Consider the following 24,480-nt stretch of genomic DNA (forward strand, 5'->3'; position numbering starts at 1 on the left):
ATATTTATAGATTCGTGTCGGAGTTTTCCTGGTTATCGAATACCGTTAATATTCAATTAGATAAAAGTTCTGATATTTTAGATTCAGAAAATTAAAAAATGGGTTTTGTTTAATTATTTATTTTGTTGACTGTAGTTGTTCCAATTTTATGTTTACACGGATCATGCTTTTTTTATATTTCTGTATGTGAAACTTTCTAAAATATACCTTAATTTAATACAATTTAAGAGATATTAATAGTTTAAGTAAAAAACGTCCCAACCTATAAACAAATATGATACTATTGTAAGAACCTATCAATAATATAAGTTAAAAAATGTACCGTCCGTCAAATTATTGAATTATACAATATTATATTTACACTTTTTTTATTGAACTTAAAAACATCAACAGCAAAGGTTATTAGTTTTTTGTTTAATACATAATGATAGTTTTTAAAATAGATCTATCAAATAGATAGAACTAAAATTATACAATTATTAATATTGTGTAAATTATGTATTATTTCCACTAACATTAATAGTATCTTTATCGTTAGCAGAAGGTTTAAATTGTATTATATATGCTGGTTTTCCTTAAGAAAGCCAATATTATATTATATAGCTAATTATCACAATTATTTATATTTAAATTAAAATCGAATAAAGTAGTTAAACAAGTTAAAAAAGTCAGTAAAATTCATGGGGCTTACAGGAACAATTAATAATAACTATCAACATATATATTGTCGGCCAATATAATACCTATACATGAGAATGCAAACGAATTCCCGGAGAACAAACGATATTGGTTATTTAAATAGGTAGGTACCTACGACGTTATAAATTATTTTTATTCCCATATAGGTACTTATAATAATTTACAATATCTACATAATATTATAGACATCGTGGTGAGGTTGTCGTCAACGAACTCGACTCGCCACAAACGAATATGTAATATTAATTTAAATTGAGCCACAGTAACAATAATAAAAATGTATAGTATAAATACTAATATATTATAATAATAAGTTTGCATATTAAAAAACTATATGTATAGAACATAAGTTATAGAATAATAATAATAATAATAATAGTATATATTATGCAATATATATCGGAAATAATAACGGCAGATTTCGCTATTGTTTTCCAATATGTATACCGACGTTCTCCCGTCATTGTTTCCAGCATATATACATAATATATAAGTATTCCTATGTGCACCTCGGATACTCGAATCGATTAAAAAACCGTTTGAGAGCACACACGAGTGTGTGCATGTGCGTGTGCAGTGACGTTCGCGTACGGTTTCCGATTGATTGGAGAAGTCACAGTCTCTATAGGACCCGCGGCACTCGTATATGTATATGATATGTACCTTTATAGGTGTACTGATACGCGTATATACCACCGTGCTCAGTGGTAACCGTCGCGACAATAATAATATAATAAGAGGGGTGACACGTCCCTTTGTCCCACGTGATACGACCTATGCGTATTCCAAACGGGTGCAGGAAAAGACACGCGGTGCCCAGGTCCGACGTTTAAAAAACTATATAATAATATATTCTTCATTGTCTTATAATATTATTATTATTATTATTATTATTATGATTATGATTATTGTATTGTCATGAAATGACGATTGTTTGCGGCGCTCTCGACGAGCGCTTTTCTCCGTCAATTAGATTCACATTCATAATAATATATCGGGCGAGATCCTGCAACAACCGTCGTGCGCATTGTGTATATATTATGCCATAGACAGGAGGAGGAGATGACGCGGAGCCGCGCGCATAATTATGATATTTGTATATAATATTATATACAGATGTACAGATTATTAAAATGTCATATATTAAAAATTATATTGTGTATAGAGAGTACAAGTGTGACGTTCATAATTAAAACTGTACATGGGAAATGTGTGTTTAATGTTATGCAACTGTATTATATAGTATTTATAGGTACGTATATCGAGCATATATATAAATATATGTGTGCGTGTGTACTATATACATATATATATATATTATATACGTTTTATGATCGTGCGATTCGTTTCCGCGTCAAGGGGTAAAGACATAAGGCGCCTAGCTTATTCTTATACATACCCTGTCACCTCTCCGTTGTTTGGACAGGTATAGGTAGACATCGTTCAAAACACATCTATATGACATTTAAATATGAACCGTAACGGATTATTAACGATGTACACTGATATAGGATAATTAAAAAATAATCAAAATGTCATGCATTATTTATCGACTTGAGATGCATATTATAGGACATATAGGTACCAATATATTTTATTATTACAATTGAATCAAACCGTTTGTTTCGCGATTCTATAATAGTACCTACTATATCTACATTATAATATACAATAGTCATAACGATATTATTATAATATATAATATTATCGAACGAACCGGTATAACGTGATTTATTTTTCTGTAAACATTATAATACTAAGTCGATCTACACCGGACAAACAGCACCATTATTATGGGCACGATTTAAAAAATAGTAATAATTAAATACGTTAATTTTTCATCTTGAATTTTAAAACATCATCATCATCAATGGCGGGGATTGTAAACTCCACCGATTTACAGGTAGTCGATTTTAGGGTTGGATTTATAGCATGTAAATTCCACCGATACGTATTTTTAACCTGAAAGCACGTAAATTCCATATAAAAATCCAAATATACATCTCTTTACAAAAGCTCTATTAGATATTCAATTACTAATATATTATTTATTTTAATATAGTGTAAAAAAAAATATAAGTATCTGAATATAATATATATAAATAATAAATCTGTACATAAATTATGTAGGTACGTTCATTACTTACGTAATGTTAATAATGATATATTTTTCTATTATTTCTATTTGATTTTTATATGATTTTTTTTTATAATTATTGTATTTAAATACAATAGGTATATTATAATTAGGGCCCGGATTTAAATGTACTCAAAACTATACAAATATGCTCTAAAAATTAGCCAAAAATATCCTCAAAAAATGACCTTAAAAATGCCATTTATATTTATTTTTTTATACAATTTGTTATTTTAATTTGGAATTTATTATTAAAATATATTTATTACTTTATTGAAAAAAAAAATTGGAAAAATTGACTTGATGCTGCTATGAAAAGACATACCGGTGGAATTTACATTTTTTTTTCAGGTAAAAAGAATGTACCGGTGGAGTTTACAATTTTTTTTTCAGGTAAAATAAACGTACCGGTGGAATTTACATGAAAAAAGGTCGCAATCGGTGGAGTTTACATGCGCCCTCAATGGCACTTATTAATTACATTAGGCTTAACAATTTTTTATTATTATTAATTGTACTAGTCACCTTAGATTATATTTTAATTTTCAATACAAAAACAAAGGCCTAAGTAATAATTATGGTTCTCTTAAGACATTACCCTATGTTAATGAACTCTCGAACAATTTAAGAAATAATCCATCTTCACCATATTACAGTCATACTAAACATATCAATGATCATGGATATACTATATAGTATATATAGATTCAGTATGAATAAACATCGAATTGTCTACTTAGTGTCCGTTTATACGAATGAAAACCATAATTTTCAGCATATTTCTTATTACACAAATTTATATGACGTATATACTACGACTGGACACAATGCATATTCGTTCCTGCTGGGGTCATGCGGTTAATGTCCACGATATATTATTTGGTACGTCGTTATCAAAGAATCCGATGAGTGAAGACTGAAGACCGTATTATATACTTATATATTAGGTATATAGTATACGATCGTAATATAGTTAATGGTCTCTCATATAGTCATATACGCAGGCACTCATAATTCGTATAATAATAATAATATAAGAATATGATAACTACCGCGAATAGAATGCGTACGGCGGCGGCGTGTCGACCACTTTACCGAGAGACCCTAGAAATGATTATGTTGGCCAGATGATTTTTCGATTTTCTGCGGGATACGCATCCGCAACGTCCGTGTAGAGCTCACTCAGTGAGTGTTTGTGTGTGATATATACGTACAATATTATATTATAGCCGTGCGCACAATGATCGGCTATTATGATATTGATGGGATAGTGTTGTCGGGGACAGTGTGCCGTCCGAATGATGATAAATGACTGTGCAGGGGTAGGAAAAACATGGAAAGGCAAAAAAAAAAAATAAAAAAAATACACGCTCGTTAACCGCATCGAGAGGGTCAAAAAGTTCCCTTTCATTGTCGAGACAACTGTTTTTCAGTGTCCCGTCGTTCAATTACATGGCGACTAAAATATAATATATGGTGTAAGCAGGACATGCATTACACAACCGCGGGCGCGTGCTTCATTATTTTATAGATACCTAATCAAGTACATCACGAACAATATAATATTACATAAACTGTCGCAAAATTCAATCACTTTTATTATTAATTGTAGTTTTCATAATGCAATGAATTCAGTTTGTTATTATTTACTATTTATTTTTTTAAGTAACAAAGAAATTATGTTAGGTATTTCAAATGATATATTAAAATATATGTATTATATATAATATTATTATTATTATGATAATGATAAAATAATAAATTATATGCAAAAAATAAATAATTATATGTAGCGTTAATGTTTATTCATATACGAGTATGTTTTTGTAAATATACGATATTGATTATTATTTTTTGTAAAGAATTCAAATTTGCCTATCAAAATATTTAAATATAATAAAGATATTGCAGTAACAAATTGTGCTCTGGCGTTCATATGACATGAATTCACAAAGCATGTAATTAAAACAAATCAGTCGAACATGAATTTATGTATGTACCTGTTTATAATTGCCGTTTAGTATGCATTTGAACTTTCTACTCCAGAAATAGCATATGAATTTTGAGTATATAATATATATATATATATATATATATATATATGTATTTAAATTACCACGAGATATACATAGTAGATATATCATATTATTATAGCTTATCAAAAAATTAAAATTGAAATAATCGTGTATATTATAAGTTGATTTTAACAAATTACTATCTTCTGAATATCGTTATATGAGGATAGGTCAAACTAAATGACACAAACGACATTTATACCTAGTATCTTTGGTATTTGCGAGCGTCACGCTTGTAGTTACGCTACAATAATATTAGTTTAAGATATTTAAACGCTATTTAATATTTAGTGCAAATAAGTATTAAAAATTCCTATTTCAAATACCTAGCTCGTCGTCACGGATTTACGATTATAATTATTTTATTGTTTTATTATTATTATTTTTTTTTTTAATAAATAAATAAATCTTCAGTGACTATGGGATGATTATTTTCTATAGATCACGTTACGTTTTTTTTCGTTTTTTTCGTTATTCAAAATAATAATTTTTTTTTACTGTTAAAATATATCGATAGCACGATATTGCAGGCGCTCATTATCATACGTTTTCGTTCGATGTGTTTGGTAGATGGTTTAACATTTAAACAGTTAAATATGATTTAACGGTTTAGGTGCGATTACCTGTTGTACTAATCATATTGTAGTATTTGTTGTGTGAGTCCCATCCACTTCGGTGATAAACTTTTGCAATGCTACCGATAATTGTGGTAGGTAATAAAATATAATGAACATAAAATTATGATACACAATTTAACGTTATACATGATGTTTTATTACGTACCATAGTCGCAGTAAAGTTAGTGTTTTTGATAATAATATGACATGTTAGCGGTTGTAGTGTGTCGCGAACATACGCCGATATATTAATATTAACATACAGTTATATAGAGCCGTCCCGAACTCTCTACGACGTGTAAACTCGACACGAGTACCTACTATATGTATATAGGTATATTATAATGATAATGTAATTTATCGTCGCTGATCGTTTGAGAGCTCGTAGTGGAGAGTGGCTGTCTAATAAAGTAATGACTACGCCTTGCAGAAGTGTGCGTCGGCGACAAGAGCGAGTGGGGCACTCGTGATATTTTAACGTTTTATTCTAATCCGTATAGCACGACGGAACAAAAATGCATTTCGAAAAATCGGTTTATTGTATTTCCTCTCTCCGCGCACGGTATTATAGAGCACAATACTGCAATAAAATATAATATACAATAACATAATTAAATCATAATTATATTGTATACGGTAACCGCATTTATTAATCGGTACACGTAGAACAGTGGCAGTATAGTACAAATGTCGGTCGAAACAAAAAGCCGAAAACATATAATAACATTAGTAAACTGTGCTATTGTATCAATATAATATCCGCGCGCGCGATACCACGTGCCCGCGTTTATGCATATAGTAACATGTACCTATATGACGTATTATAATGTAATATATATGTATATATGTGGTATTGTACGCACTAGGACCTCTTCACTCTTCCACTCTCTGGCCACATGTCGTTCGAGCCGTTGTGCAAAACGTCCGACATTAATCACCCGTTACAAATATCACATATAATATACACGCACACGTACGTATGTATATATTTAAGTAGGTACACTTACACGCAATAATCTCCGAACCATACGTCATATACGTAATTATTATTGCAGCACGCTTTGGCCGTCGTTAGGTGTTTATAAAGGCTTCGAGGTCCTCTGCATGTAGAATTAACAAAAATAATTCACAGTCCTCGGCAACACTAAGCCCCTCCCCACGAGTAACGGCAACGGATTTTTGGGTTGAACATAATATTACCTATTTGATTATTTCTTAAGATTATATTGCAAACGCGACTAAACCACTGCAACAGTATAAAAGTGGATACGGGTACTAGCTATAGTTAGAGCTCCGGTTATAATAGGTATATTATGTGGTAAATTTGCGCAGTTAAATGTCTGAACACTGCAGTCGATAAAAACAGTTAGCGAATAATAAATTTATTGTATTTCACCCATCATGTGGTGGAAACGCTGTGATGTCACACATGTGAATTTAGTTGTAACGGTACAGTTTTCATTTATAGATGATAATTTAATAATTATAATTTCAACGACTTATACTTGTGGATACGTTTTTTACGCATCTACTTACAGTATACTTAAATGTATGTTATTGTCTTCATGATGATTATGATTTCTTTTTCAAATATATGTATATTACTATATTATTATTACATTAATATTATTACATTATTACAGTGTTAACAGCGACGAATAATGGAAAGTAGTTTATTATAATATATTATCATATAATATACAATATATAAAATATGTATTAAAATACACACATTATAAAATTGACCAACACATAATATTCACATCACTTAACACTTTAAGACTCCGTCTAAATTATTATTTATTATTAAAATGACACATGGTATTTCAAGTTACAGTTTGAAAGTCATCATCAATACGAGCAAACTCAAATATATGATTATTAACAGCCATCTCCATATACATACTCTACAATAAAATATGATATTTACTATTCTCAATTCTGTAAGTTCTAAACCGAATATGTCATCTAACCAAAAAAATTTTCTTGCAAAAGTGCTCAAATCCAGCAATGGAAAACTTATCCATGAGGTATAAAAACCGTTCACTGCGGAGTCTGGCTCACTAATATCATAATAAAGCCTTCCAACCACGTTACGGTACTTATGTGGTACATATTACCTACTGCCTAGATAAATAACAAATATCAATCGAGTCATTCCATTTATTTTTATGATATCTTCGTCATATATTGTTTTGGACAACGAATTCTACGATACGTAAGTTTTCTATATCGTCTAAAGCCTACAAGATGAACAAGCTTCGTGTATAACCTGCAGACAAATGTAAAATAATCACTCTTTAATTAATTATCTGCTAACATTTTGGTTGCATTGTTTGCCGATAATACTCAAGTCGCAGATTTATTATAAATAGTATTGATACGACACTCTAAATTCAGACAACATGCTCGTGAAACGCTTCAAACTCCATCTTTCAACTGTTTTTATGGGTAATAAAATGTCTAGTATAGGTATTCACTTATAATACATCCACTTATAGGTACCTGATTTTAATGGACTTTCTGGGCATTTATTATATATATGTATAATTTACATTACCTATAAGTATATATTTTTTATTTTTTTTATCGGCGTTACTTCGCTTTTAATCTCTCTATCTCTCTACCTCTTTCTCTCTCTCTATTTAACTTTGTGACAACACCAGATATGGTGGTTTGATAAATTTCCCATTTTTTTTCTCATTTCGGTTTTGTTTTTGTTTTATTTTGGCTATTTTTTTATTTTTTTTTATATAACTCTCACGTCATAATCGCGCACGTGAACTGTCGTGTCGCAATCGTGTTATCTCTTCAGGAAACCCTGTTCCTTCCGGACGGCCGTACACACTAATGATTGGCCGACGACACAGGACCCCCGCCACTACCCTCTCACCAACGTTTTAGCTCGACGTCGGGGAAATATTGTCGAGACACACTGTCACGCACCACGTTTCGTGTCCACCGCAGTTATTAATGCATTATTATTATTATTATTATTATTATTGTTATTATGTGTGTGATAAAAGTCAAGTGGTCGAAAGAAAATGCCCTAAGTTTGTGTATATAATAATATATACTGACTTGTGCGGTTAGGTTAGGGGTTAGAGAAATAATTTAATTTTGATAATATATTATAATAAATAATATCATAAACCGGATGAAACGTATATGTATATTAATATATTATAATGCAGTTCACCATCACAAAGCAACAGACGGAGAAAATTTGATAATATATACTGTTAATTTATTATAAGTATATGCATGGACATTATTTTATTAGTAATGAACACCGACTATTATGTAGAGCTAATATTAGCTTAACGTTTTATTGTTTTGTTAAATTAAGTAATAATTATGAAATACGAACTTGTGGTCTAACATAAAAAAACAAAAACACAATATTATCCACTGTATTTTTATACTTTTGAGCACCATAAAAGTTATTACCGTTTTTCATTAATATTTGGAAACGGATTTGATACGATATCGTTTATGTTGTTGCCGTATACAAGAAAATATTGTGTTTTTTTTCCTGATTCGCCAACTGCAAAGTACATCTACATAAATGCAGGTTCCGATGTCACACGTGCGGCTGCATAATAAATAACAATAAATAATATACGCTCGTGCGATGGATAGTGACTGTTGCGGAGATTATTATATTTTTGGACAAAAATCGTGAACGCTAGGGTCTGTCACAGCAGACGGTAATTATTCTATTATATATACATATACAAACATATTGTACACATAGGGATACCACGCGCAGTGTATTTATATACACACTATGTATATATGTATACGGACGATGAGGTGCTGTTGCAGCAGATTTCGGTGCACCCGTCTCGCTAATTACGATCGGAACGTGCGGTCATTTGGTCAGCAGACGTCTCTAGGTCTCCACGACGGGTCGTCACCTATCACACTCGCGTATCATGCATGGCCGTTATAATATATTATTATTATTCGTATATAGTAATAATATGATCTGCGACCAGCGTAACGGGGGGCGGCAGCTGGGTCCGAGCACACACGTGCGTCTGTGTCTATTTTTAAGGCGTATACCCGATATCGTATACGAGAATCGGCGAAGGCCGAAGATGGATTTGCCGCGGCCGATGGTCCAAGTGACGAGACTTCCTGTATGGTTCTCACTCGGCAGCACCGAAAGCCGATGGCTATAATGTTTTAACGAGTGTCGGACGATGGGGTGTGTGTGTATGTGTATATAGTATATAATATATAGTATACCTTATAACACCAACACGGTATAGGAATAACTAAATAAATTAATGTATATCTGTGGCGTCTGAATATCGCTTGTGGTAGGTACCTACATTCGTAGGTTTCGGAGAGAAGTAAAAATTTTATTTTTTTATTTTTTCGATAAAATCGATTTTTTTTTCAATTTCTCAAACGCCGAAATCACTATACTAGAATAAAAATATGCATATTTATAACGTTAGCCGGTTAATGTCCATTACCCACATAATATGTACTATATAATATTATGAATACACATATACCTACTACAGTACTTTGAATCAATTCACTATTCAGTTCAATGATAATACAAATAGACTTTTTTCTAGAATTTCGTAGGTTCCCATACTAAGCGAGTTTTAAAATGTTTATTGATTTTAATAATATAATTTTTTAAAAAGATGCACTGCTCCGTTCAGTGTTTATAGGACTGATTAAGTAGTTTATATATATAAAATGTCTCATGAAATAATGAATATTGAATATGTGAAGATTTTGAATATTTATTATGCACATATATAATATATAGGTATATAGAGTATGACTTAGTAATAAATATTATGTGAGCAATCTTCAATTAAAATTTATTTATATTAATATTAATATTTTTATATTTTAGAAAATTACTGTTATTAATTTAAATCCTTAAAAAACTATTGATACACGTCGATTTTGAATTATTATTTAAGTAGCATAAATCATCATTATTTGTGTCAATATTAAACTTTGATGAAATGAATTATTAAATTTAATGTACAATTATAACAAATTATTTTTTAGTGTATATTGTGATACGTATTTATTATACACATAAAAACATAAATTCTTACCATTATAAAACCAACAAATTACTTTTGTTCCGTTCTGAACTTGAAACCCTTTTTAAAGGTATTTATTAATTACCTAGAAGCCGTTACGTTTAAATGATTTGCAATTTCAATTAAAAATCTTTAATAGATATCCTATCTGGCTTTTGATTACACTTAATGATTATACTTGATATTAAATGTATACAGTAATTCAGATGAAATGGACATTTTTAAATTTTTTTTTTTTTTGCACAGGTAAGCACAACATTATATTATTTATGAAAGAGTATTACTTATGTATATCAATCCAAAAGGTAATAATTTTCAAACAATTCACATTAAAAAAAGTCCTTTCCTAAGCTAGACTACCCTTTATTACCATCTATCAAACCTTGGACACTCGTAATTATACGTATGTTAAATAGTCTTGCAAATCGTATGTTACATTCCTACCAAAAAGTTATATATAAACTTCGATTTTTGTCATGTTTCTTGACGGTCATTATTTTCATATTGAGTATTAGTAATACAAAATAATATAAACTTCATATATTACATTTCAGCATGCTATTTTTAATGTATAATTTATAAATTTGGAATTATGAAACTTATAGTTGGTTCGTATAATTTGTAACTGTATGCTCTAAGCATTTACACTGCAAGGGTTTTTTTTTATAATAGATAAATATAGGAACCTAGTTATAGACTTACAATTTACTAGCAAGTGTATTAAAGCAGTGTATTGTATGTATTCCCTATTCAGTACATTATATATACACATGTATTGTCCTTTCAATATTTGGTTTTAAATTTTGCTATTTCATAATATTTTTATTTCGGTTAGTACCTGCAGTATGGCTGTATATAAAATATAATAATATTTTCATATGATAAAATGGAAAACCCAGATTTAATAACTTTTATAAAAAAATTAATTTAATCATGTATACCTATATACAATCTGTAAAGGTACCTTATATATCATACATACAGTTTACTTACAATTTTAACCTTAGTAACATATACAAAGTGTTCATGTTTTAGTGGTTTTGAAATAAAATGTTGATTTATAACGTTTTTTTAACATATTATAATAGGCAAAACATAAAACAGACGAAGTACTTGTATAGTATATAGGTACACAACATCACAACTTAATAATAATTATGTACAAAAAGTCAAATTAAAATTCGTATTTTTTTGTTCTCGTTTTGATATACTCCAGTAAACTATCATAATCCTATGCACACCCACGGTTATTCAATTAAATCGTTGGGCATATATGTTTCAAAGGATCGTGTAAAGTATAAACGCATTTTATTTACACAATAAATTATTTATTATTACATACCAAAGTGTGTGAACTCATTTACCGTAAAACAGGTTTAGATGATATAATGTACGTAGATTATTATGTATATACGCCATAAACGCAATCCTTACGGTGACGGTCTACCAAAGAGATTTCAAGAGTTACCGTCGATTCTGAAAATAATATTTATTATAATTTAAGGCATTATATTATTGTGTTGTTCCATCAGGATTCAAAGGCGTAAGGAGATTCGTTATAATCGCTTGGGTTTCCATAAACAAATATGGGCCGTCGTCCGTACCTCTCCAAAAATAATAATAATAATAGTCTCGCAGTTTTACTATCTAGGTATTCTGCAGTTTACCCACGCGTACCTATACTATTGTATATACGTTTACAATAAGGTGATTCTTTAAAAGGTAAACATGAAAATTATTAGCATTTATTATTATTTTCAATAATATTTCAAAACGCCAAAATCATTAACGATAAAAAACATTAAAATATTTTTTAATGGCTTCACTTCACTTTTTTAAAACTTGTTCTAATCTCATATGTTACAATTTTCCAGATACTTCTGTCATTGCGCAGTTTGGAGTCGACATCGCATAAGCTTATGAGTCTATATCTCTATAACTTCTATAATTCACTGTTGTACTATGTAAATACATGGCACTGTTTATATACGTGTACTTATTTAACATTTCAGTTTACGTATCATTCGGGAAGACGTAGACCTGTCATGGTATCCAAATGGTGAAATATAATGTGCATTCGTATAGACATGTATAATGGTACGTATACGCATCAATATGTTATAACATATTAAACATATTACGTACAAGACGTGTATACCCATAAGATTATATTAAATTGCAGTGAAGGACATCACGACGTCTGCAGTGTGAATTTAACGAGCTGTATCATATATATATATACAATAAATTACGTAAATATGTATATAGACTATAGTGTCCCTTTTTAATTTTTTCTTCGGATTTCGCAGGACTATAATTGATTGGAGTCGGGTACAAGACACACACGTGTCGGTCGTCAGTTTTTACGATTGCGCGATCTTCTCGGAATTTTTAGCGATACCGGTGGGAAACGCGAACGCGTAAGGGATCGCACTCGGGAGTAGTATATACTGAACATATAATATGTATACCGATGATTAATACCACCATACACCCACGCACACACACATATCGAAGGTCGTGAAATCGGACACATCCGCCGGACACCACAGTGTCCACCCCTTGGTAAAATTCTATGCCGTCCTAACGCGCTACTGTCCGAACACGTGTGTAGTATAATATATAAGTATTCACACTGAGTGAGAAAGAGAAAAGTAAAGTGTGTGTGTGTGTGTGTTTCAGAGAGGTATATTATAATGATACCGTGTCGGTGTGTAAGCGAGGTTCGGATGACCGCGTTTGGTTTGCCGATTGACATGACGACTGCGCGTCCGATAATGCGTTGCGATGATGGCGTTTTCTCGGAATCTAAGTCGTATTTGGGACGAAATGACGTAATATATTATATAATTAAGGATGAGGATCTCTCCTTCTCACAGCGCCAGTGGTCTGCAAAAAATTTAATACGCATTGACGAAACTCGTTTAAAATACTTGATCACACTATAATATACGATGTGTACTGCAGCATCATTGTGTATACCCGAGTATAGCTAAATTAGTGCTCACGCGTATTGGATATCGATTGAAACTAAAAGAGGTCCTAGATTGGCTAGATTTAACTAGACCTTATATAGTCCCTACCTATATGGCATTTACTATAATATTATAAATTATAATAGCGTGATACAATAATAATAATAATATGTAAAGTAGCTTCGTTAATTAATTGAACAAAGTATCATATCAATAAAAAAATAAAAATTGTAGTAACAATTGCAGCATCGATTATAATTTAGTTTGATTGCTTTCGAGCGGGGCTTTCCTACGTAACAAAAGCGAAACTGTTACTCAACATCATAGAACTAATTAATATTTTTAGTTTCACAGTATTTACAACAAACATAATAGTACAAATGCGCAAAATATAATTATGTTTGAACTATTCACTAAGTTCTTCTTAAAAACACGTTAGTAATCGTGAGTAATCAAATAATTAAATTTGATAATCAGTTGAAAATTGAATATATTGTAAATTGTAATGGGTTCAAATTATATGGCTTAATAATGAATTTTGAATTTAATCAGCTCTCAAAATATGTGCGATTTATACAAATTCAATATCATATTCGTAATTAAAATACAGACTTTCAATTGTTATTACGATATAACATAGGTAGTTTTCAATATAATAGTTAATTTAAATCTAGCCTAATTAGGTGTCTGTGTATTATTTGTCAAACAGCTACCATAAAAATTATATTTGTGTAACTATAACATGGTCCAAACGATCAATTCATTTATGCTTTTTTCACTATAATGCGTATAATAAAAGGGTTAATGTGATCTCGACAAAATTGATGAATACGTGAAACATTAGTTAGTATACACTAGTAGTAAACATAAGTTCTATAATTTAAAATAAAACATGTAAAAAAATTTATCAAAGATAGATTGAATTTCTATTTATTAAAGTACCTATGTATTTATTCATTTTTTCTAAAACGACCGCCAACAAAAGTCTTAGTTTTTATTCGGCATAATAGCAATGTTTGCTTATCGTGCAGAAAACTTAATTACAGATTCGAATTCTGTTTGAAAACTTTTAACTTCTGAGGTCATAAATACGTAACTTGGCAAGAAAGTTAGATCACACGTCACCATCCACCGTATCATGCAAATATTTTATAAAGCACACATAATATTTTATTTTAAATATTTACAATTATTTAAATTTTAATATAATGAAAACGGTAAAATACATTGTATAAACATAATAAGTAAACAAATCAATGTAAAAGTACTGATATTAATTTATTTGTTTTTAATCATAAAAATAAATTATACGTTCAACATTATTAGACTTGTGTTCGTTGGGTAATAGTGCGAAATGCGTTTTGATAACTTTTAATTTTTATGAATATTTCTTTAATTTTAGCTTATTTTGTATATAATCATTCAAAATATATGTACTACCCACGATTTTCACTACTGATAACTGATTGAATTCTTAACTTTTAGTATTAAATATTCTGTTTCAGATATAATATTAGTTTATATTTAATTGTATACGGTTGTAAGAAAATCAAAAAATAACTAACAATACACTTTTTTTCAATATGGGCTTCACGAATATATTTTATTGTTTACTGTTTGTAATTTATGTGAAAAAATAATTATTTTATAATATGGTGTTAAGACATAATCCGCGAGTTAGGAAATAAACAAAATTAACACGTAAATTAAATCTCGTTGTTTCAAACATTTTACAGCATGTCTGTATGTTGATAGTGAATAATGTATTATTATATTTTGTGACTATTTTTGGCGTACCCCATAATGACAATGAGTTACGAACACCGCAAAAGCTGTTGACATTTTATTGCTGTGCACTACTGATCCACGGAAAACCAGAAGTATACAATACATTGATGAAACTCGGATACCTTCTAAGTTCTAACGACATAAGCAGTTAAGCTATTATATTTCCTAAAGGTTTTTTTAGGTATACTTCGTTTCGCTAGATACTTTGTAGATCCTTTAGATTTTACACACACAACGTTGATTCATTTTTTAACAGTTGACCACTGAAAACCAGTCTATCGTTAATAATAGCATACCAATTACTTCGAATCTGGTAGACTAGTTACTAGTGCTATCGAAATGATATGCACCACTATCAGAGTTCATCTGGCATTAGTCACATCTCTCCAAGCATTTCAACAATTATTTGATTAAATATGGGAGACCACAAGCTTGATAGAAACATCTAATTTAGATTTTTAAGTGTTGTATTCAATTTCCGCGTTGACAGCCGAAGCACGTTTTTTTTTTTTTTTATTGTTCCTACATACTTTAATTATTGGCAATTGACATGCTGTCAAAAAATAACGAATAAATAATAAATATATTATATTTTATAATTTTTAGAATAACTCAAAGTATATATAAAATGTTTCTTAGTTTGTAAATGTTGACAGAACAAAAAGTTAACTTAATGATACAACTGATACAACTGAACATAATAACTTTTTTTTCTATTTATAATAATTTAATTAATTTTTATCACATATATAAAATTACTTTTTGTTCCTAAGTAAATTTGGGGAATACAACATTAACCATAATTGTATCATCTATTTGATTAATCATGAAAATTAATTCGTAAATTCAAAATCCTAAAAATATTTGGATATCATAATAAATAATTGTACGATAAGTTTACGACGTAATTATACTTTCAAATTTTTTATAACAATATCTTTGTAATTCCGTCACTGGAGAAGTTAAAACAAACCTTATGTATTATTAAAGAAATAAATAATGGAAATTTAGTAGACATAGTCATTGATGGATGGAGATTAAGTGTAATTTGATGATAACATTGATAACAATATAAACAACTATTTTTTTAAATAAGTATGAAAAACAATTTTCTGGTATCACGCCAAAATTAATTAGTAACAAAGTTTATATATATGTATACTTAGAATAAATTCGACTTTCTCTCATGGTATATACATATCACATATGTATACATGATACATATTTGAGCGAGTTGTCTATATTAAAAACCACCCACAATTTTTTTAATCATCACCACAAAGTACAATAATCGAATATTGGATCGGATATCCGATTTAATACCCTGCAGTCATGCCTATATTTAATATGCTTGTTTAATATTTGTATTCAAGAAAGGTGCAGGACGCTCACAAAAAAACACGGTAAAACAATTTTTGAAAACTCTTGCTTTTGAAAATATGATATATAGGCGCTTAGAGTATTACATGATATAATTATATACAATAGTGGATATACAGATTTATATAATATTTTATAATAGAGGCTATATAATATAATACAATTTACTATATAATATATATTATTGTTTTAATATTATAATAATAAAATTACTATTGATAATATCGTGTAAATTATGTCGTACGATCATATGGTGCGCATTGATATATTATAATATTATATAGGTGCACCGAAAAACGTGTTGCCTTACCTTTGGCTAGCCGCCTGGCCACGGATTTTGACCTCATTCGGGGGTGATATCGTCGGAGTGTGCCGCAGTGGTCGCGTGGCTTCAACTGGCGTGCCCGCCGTGCACGTTTTCGCACACAGGGCTTGAATTCCCCTGAAAAACGGTCCCCGCCGGCGCACCTGTGTACGCGCGCGTCCCCTGCACTCCGCAGTTATCAGTCATCGGCCGACGCCGCCACCGCAGCACATTATAATATGGTTATAGGCATACATATACCTACCTACATATTATAATGCGTTCTACGGGACGTTTTTATTATTATTATGATTGCCATTATACTATTATTATTGCCGTTACTACATGGCTACGATACGTCTATTATTATTGCATAATATTTTGCATCATATATATTTGGCAGGTATTACTGTACGTATACAAATTATATATAATACGTCATGATTAAATGATGTTACGATTGTATACAGTGCGCATGTGCGTATAATACACGTTGACACTATCATATAGTACACTATAGTAATAAAGTCTATAAAATTAATCATTTATAATAATATGTCCGATATGTTATAAGTACCCGATATGTACCATAGTCCGGGAGTGAACTGACTCGAGTGGCGATCGCCAAAGACTGCATGCAGAGTCCTTCTATATCGGTGAGACTGAAACCATTAATTTGGGGCCGATAAAGTAAAATAATTTCAAGTACCTAAGTAAAATGTAAGGAATTGTTAGCTATAACCTGTTGCGTAGGTATAGGTGTTAAACTTACTATATAACTGCACTTTAATATAATATGTAATAGCCAGAAGGTAAAATATCATGATGAAGAGAACTATCTAGCTACTTTGGCTACCTACTTATAATTCTTATCGGTTAAATACAATTAAAACTTCTACAAACTGTTAGTTCCAACTTCTATTCCCGTGTCTAAAAATATCTGTGAGAAAATAAAATTGAAAAAGATTTTCATTCCAAATTTTTTTAAATATATTTATAATTTTTACTAACTCAGACGTAACAACTACTAGCCGTTGGAAATTGGAAGTCAAATAGTTTAATTTATAACTTGATAGATTACTTGAGTATTTTACAAATGTTAATACATACCTACGTTTTTACTGCAAGTAATTTCATTTGACCAATACGAAATTAAAGAGAAAATCAAACCAAAAAGAAAAAAATGTATTTGTTGTAAATCATAAAGGGCAAATAGCCATTAATAAATAAGTATAAAAATAATATATAATAATACAAATATTATATAATTTTACCTATAGTTTTCAATTCTATGATATACTTAATAAAACAAATGTTTTTCCCAGATATTTAATTATAAATAATTAAAAACCTGATTTTAAAATAGTATCTAAAATGTATAATTCACTCGATTTTAAACATATCTATTCATTTCATATTCGTTGTTCATTTTACTATCAAGTTTTTCTTTAAATTTATTATTGTTTGTTAAAATAACAATCAATATTTTTAATATTACACCGATTATCTCGTTATAATTCAGATTCCCCTGCGAACTCAATTATTTAAATTAATTACAACAAAAAACTATCGAACGCGATGTGAATTATGTAAATTTTTTATGTGACCAGATAAATAATAATATATACAGATACTATATTATAAAACAATATACATAAAAAAAAAACCAGTAACTAAAAATATGAATAGGTAAGTATAAAACGTAATTTAAATGTATGAAGCATAAACAAATCGCAACAAGTAAAGCTTGTACCCATCATCACATATTATAATCACAGATCATTAATAATTTATTTAATCATGAACTTCAAACGGCTAGTCAAATTAGGTATAAAATTACACAAACAACTGTATAAATATTGAATTAAAAACTTTAATACACATTGATGCCTTTGAATATATAATTACTGTATTTTAAACGACTAAAAAAATTTTACAAATATGTATTAATGTTTATGCTATATTGTTTTTAGGTATATATATATTCCTATCGTATGTTATACACTACATATTTATATCTATGTTAAGTTTACGTTCAAAATTGAAAATCAAATATAATATATCAACAAAAAAAATTCGACAAAAAAAAAAACCTAAATAACGAATCCCGCACAGATTTTGGAGATTGGACCGTAAAACAATTTGGAAACTGTTTGTGTCCCTTGAATTACAGCAAAGATGAATTATTATCGGTCGTCAGGGTATAACTTTCCGAGCTAACGGGCAAACGATAAACCATCATTTATAGGACTATTATACGTTATCCGGATGGCGGCAGAGATGGTGGTGGCAGTGATATTGTGTCACTGCAGCAGTGCGAGAAGCTGTTTGGAACAATTTTTCCAAAGCATTAAAAACCAACCTCGCCCGCGTAAACACTCCTGTATTGTTTTGGGAACGTTAAAAAACAATAACAGTGGTCGTAAAATATAAAAATCCAACGGTGTTCTTGTAATGCCATAAAATAATATTATATATACCTTAAACCTATAATATATATATATATATACGCACGCAAGTGTGTGTGTGCATTCACTACCACCGTTGGAAATGTGTATATAGTAGGTACTTATTTTGTTTAAACGCACAGATCTTTCATGCGAGTGTTAAATTGCTTACTGCTTGATGATAATATCCGACGTGGTCAAAGTATAGTTGGCCATTGGGTCTTGGGTGTGTCTACACCAGGTCGTCCGGCCGAATGAAATCACTCACTTTTAAGTTTTCTCACAGACTATATTTTCAGATAACGTATACGATACCAAGATCTCATAACATATAACAGCCAACTTTAGATAAAACAAGTAACTATTCATGTATTATATGGGATTGTTGCCTAGTTCCTAGACTATGGAAAGTGCGAAGACATTGGAACAACGCGTAATATCCATATGAGTAATTAATAATTATACGAAAAAAGCTAATACGATAAATCCAATATTGATTTTTTTTTAGATATAAGTGAACAAAAATAAAAATAACAATGAAAGCAATATGTAGAGTGTTCAAAAAGTTTAGGAATGATCGTTAAACTAATTAGGACTAATAAACAATGATATGAATATTATTAATGAGGTGTTTAAATATTTTACATAATTAAATGTGGGCAGCAGCGTTATTTGTTATTGCTATAATATTTAGGTATAAAAATATAAATACAAAAAAGTTTTCAAATGTTTTAAACACACACCGTACCTATATACATAATATATGTATACAAAATATACATATTTATGATACTAAAATAATATATTACACTCAATTGTTATTGAATAAAATAAAGTTTATAATAAGCCATAATATAGTATACATAATAAAATGTACAGCACGAACTATTCCAAGTCCTAATTTATGCATAATTTTTAAATTGTCGAATAATGTGCATATAAATTGAATAAGTATATTATACACCTACTTAGATAGAACTTTAAATTTTTTTTTAATGGTAATATAGTTTACTATTTTGTTTTACACATTTTGTTCGTGTGGACAAAATATTATAATATGAAAATATCTATAAAATATAAATGCTGCAAATATTTTAATATTAGATAGCTAGGACAGCCCAACAGTTGTATAGATTTATGAGGTGTGTAGTCATGGCGTCAAAATTCGAGGAAATCAATTTATATTTAGAAATGTATTTTATTATTTTATGATGATTTGATTAAACATAGGTAGTTTAATTGTTACGTTCGTATTTGTTACTTCTGATTTCTCGTATAGTAATATGGCATTAAACATAAAATTTGATGCGTTTTTGAATACTAAACCACAACCCGAATGGTTGAATCAGTTAAGAGTAACTATTGCGACGGGAAAGAAGTTTGAACAGAAAGGAGACTTTGAAAAAGCTGCAAAATGTTATGAAACCGTCCTATATTACAATCCTGCAGACACTAGAACGCGCGTTAAACTCAGCAAATGCTATCAGAAAATATTACAACCTAAACAAGCAGCAAAACATCACACCCATGCGATGCATAACGATCACAATTTACTTCAAACCGCCGAGAACGAAGCAAGTGTAAACTTTGAATTGGGAAACTTTGAAAGCAGTTTAATGACTTACAGTCAATATTTTAAGCGAAGGAAAACTTCATTTGATTGTAATCAAGGATTACTGAAAGTAAACAAGTTAATATACACTTTAAAACCTTAATTATATATAATGAAACCTCTAGATACTGTACAGTATTTGGCAATATTCCCTATTCAAAGAATTTAGTTTTTAGAAAGTTTCAAATTTATTCCTCTTCCCTGCCCCTGCCAAAAAAAAGTTCCCTATCAGCAGGAACCTGCTGATAGGGAAGATTTCACTATATTACAATACAATTATAGCGTTACAAGTTACAACTTACAATTTAACATTTATGATTTACATATCGACATAAACTTTCACAAACTTTTAATTTTTTTCACTCTTAAAAATGTATTACATTAAAATTAACATTAAATTAAAGTTTATATATGTTTATGTTTGTGTGTACCTAAGCATTAAACAGTTATGTTATGAAAAAACACATTTTTGCAAACGAATTGAATGTTTGAATTGAACACATAATTTAATATATTTTTCTCAGGTCAATGAAGTTATGGATAACTATTTACCCGCTAATGGAATAATGGGTTGTTTAAAAGACGCATTTTTACAAATGATAGGAAAAGAACTATTTATTGACACAGATGCATGTGAAAAATTAAATAGTTCTATAAAAATGAATAAAATTGACAAAGCTTACAATGAACGAGTGCAAGAAGCATACTATTTACGAGATATTGTACAAAACGTTAGGTTTTATAGAAAACAGCTGAATGTTTTATCCAAATACAATAAAAACGATAAATTGGTTTACGAACAAATCCAAAAAGTTGTTCACACGTTTGAAACAGCCAAAGTAAATATTTATTTATAGAAGTAAGATTAGTGAATTATATAAGTATTAAAGTACTCCCACTATACAACAAAATAATAGTTCCACTCTTACACTGTGACGTCATAATTTCGTAAACATATACTGATAGTTGTATTTTTACGTACAATGTATAGGATTTCAATACTATATATTCTGCCATTTTGGTTAATATTTGTGTGTAATTTTTTTAAATCAAACCAAATACCTAACGGTATAAAAATAACCGTATATCTGACTGTTGCAAAATACCTATTATTATGAAAAAATAATATTGAATATTGTATTAAGTTTAAATAAAAATTATTTGACGCAGAAAGATTTATATCGTCAAAAACCATTTTACATGCACGTGTGTCGAAGACCAAATCGACAGCTTAATGACCCGCGAAAAATCAAAGATATGATCAATTTACAAATGTCCAAATACTTTAATTCAATAGTTGAACATTGTTTGTCGGGTGAAATCGAATCAGCTCAACGACAAGCTGAACTAGCTATGGAATATATGGATGAACATCGCCATAGACCATTGAAGGTAGTGAACGCCTTGTACGAAACGATTGGTCTGGCTCTGTACTTTCTAAATCGGGATATACCTGAATGGTCGGATGAAATGAACGAGAAGAGGATATTATTCATATTAGGATCGAGCTTCGACAAAAATGACGCTTACAATCAAGTCTATCGCGAATCATACTTTGGGCACGATAACCGAAACAAGAAGTAAGAATAAAACACATGCACACTTTGCACACTAATATTAATGATAAAATAATAACTATAGCCCCATATTACCTATACTCAGTGGCGGCTCGAAGGGAGTATATTTGAATCACGTGATTCACAAATATATTAATGGGTGGTTGGGTGGGTAGGTCTTATGGTTGGAAAAGGTAGATTGGACCATTTTTGCAGGTTGGTATTTAAATATTAAATTATAAATAATAAATATAATATGTGTACTCAGCAGATAATGTACAATAATAAGTAATAACTAATAACTATATTTTAGGGTGGGTGGTGTAAAAATATTAAACGTGATTCGAGGGAAAAAAAGTTTAAGCCGCCACTGCCTATACTATTATAGTTTCAACGTTATACGCATAATTCATAAACTAATTTACCAACGCGAGCAAAATTATTATTATACACAGGGTTTATCTAAAGAAACTCTCCAGGCAGTTAAACAGCATCGAATTATCCACGTACAAACTGTACCTTCAATACGAGCGGATTAAATGCTACATAAATTTAAACAAATTCAAAACAACGAGGCCGTTAACGAAAACAATGTTTCACGACGCTTCTGCTTTGGGTAGTATTGCATGGAAAGTGAATGCTCTGATGTTGACGATGATCTCCGAGTCTAAATTAGGCAACGGGTTGCAGTGTATAAAAACCATAGAGTTTATAGTAAAACTTTGTAAAACTCTGGGAGACGAGAAAGTAACCGTGTTTATGAGAAAAGTATGATACAAAAATCCATTTTACCCACGACCATAACAATAAATAAATAATTCTAGATGTGGAAATTATTAGCCACGGACAAAGTGCAAGTGACCGAAATAGGCACTGAAAAAGATCGAAAAGCAGACTTGATAAACATTATGCCGGACTCCGAGAACATTCTACTCATGGACAGTTTATTAAACCGTATTGATAGATTACCCAAGAAATATCGGATGTCTCTAACGCTAGGAGAACCTTCAGAAATCAACTGCGCAGATCATCGTCCAGACATTCCGCTGGCGTCCTTGATAATGGGTAAGAGATGGAAATAACCACACATGAACGATAATATTATTAATGAACTGTATCCGATCACCGCTATGAGACGATGCAACCCGATTTATCGATCCAACGGTCGTCTGTGAAGATTTATTTGTGTTTTTAAACTCGCGGCCGATATTAAACGCACGTGTGGGTATATAATAAGACAGTGAGTTGTGATACAATTCCAACATCAGTTGGGTAAGGTTGAGCTCGGTCCAACGCTGGAAATTTTCCGATTTTTGAATTTCACCATCTTTACACGTCAATTACTCAGCATTACAGGCATGATATGTTTTTGTCACGACGACACTTAACCTTTAATACATTAAAAAGTTACAGTGATAATATAATTAGATAAACAATGCGTTTAAAAATAATATCTAATATTATGCTAAATAATAATATAATACATAAATATTTAATAATATATCATTCGACAAGAAAAAACCGATGATTCGTTAACTATTGCAGTAGCTATAACTGCAAACATCGTCACGTCAAAAGGGTTAAGAAAAAAAACTCATACCTCCGCGTGAGATCTCATGTCGGCGAGCCGCATTAATCTTATAAATATTAATATCGTATACGTGTGACTATTATACTCGTGTGCAATATATATATATATAGGTATTACGTGTATAATGTGAAAACGAGTGACGCGACAGACGTGGCGGCGATGGCGGCCTGCACACGTTGATGCGTAATATGCGCTTCACGGTTATCGGATGGCTC

At 30.2% G+C, this 24,480-nt stretch overlaps 2 protein-coding genes across 2 annotated transcripts in view; one reads left to right on the forward strand and one right to left on the reverse strand.

Annotated features, from left to right (window-relative positions):
• Positions 1-17,149, reverse strand: part of LOC107169860 (transcription factor hamlet-like) — a 119,099-nt gene extending 101,950 nt beyond the window's left edge. The window contains exon 1 of the mRNA XM_089223262.1: positions 17,066-17,149. Coding sequence (XP_089079388.1) covers positions 17,066-17,102 — 37 coding nt within the window. The 5' untranslated portion in view covers positions 17,103-17,149. The remainder of the gene's footprint in view (positions 1-17,065) is intronic.
• A 3,640-nt stretch (positions 17,150-20,789) lies between these two features.
• Positions 20,790-23,756, forward strand: LOC149057331 (outer dynein arm-docking complex subunit 4-like). The gene is made up of 5 exons (XM_089222641.1): positions 20,790-21,188; positions 21,643-21,957; positions 22,289-22,698; positions 23,130-23,442; positions 23,499-23,756. The coding sequence occupies exons 1-5, from the start codon at positions 20,790-20,792 to the stop codon at positions 23,754-23,756; spliced, it is 1,695 nt and encodes a 564-aa protein (XP_089078767.1).
• Positions 23,757-24,480: the final 724 nt, after the last annotated feature.

Source organism: Diuraphis noxia, unplaced genomic scaffold (assembly GCF_037042655.1).
Source record: "Diuraphis noxia isolate RWA-SAM2 unplaced genomic scaffold, SU_Dnox_SAM2 contig0003, whole genome shotgun sequence".
In the NCBI taxonomy this organism is placed as follows: Eukaryota; Metazoa; Arthropoda; class Insecta; order Hemiptera; family Aphididae; genus Diuraphis; species Diuraphis noxia.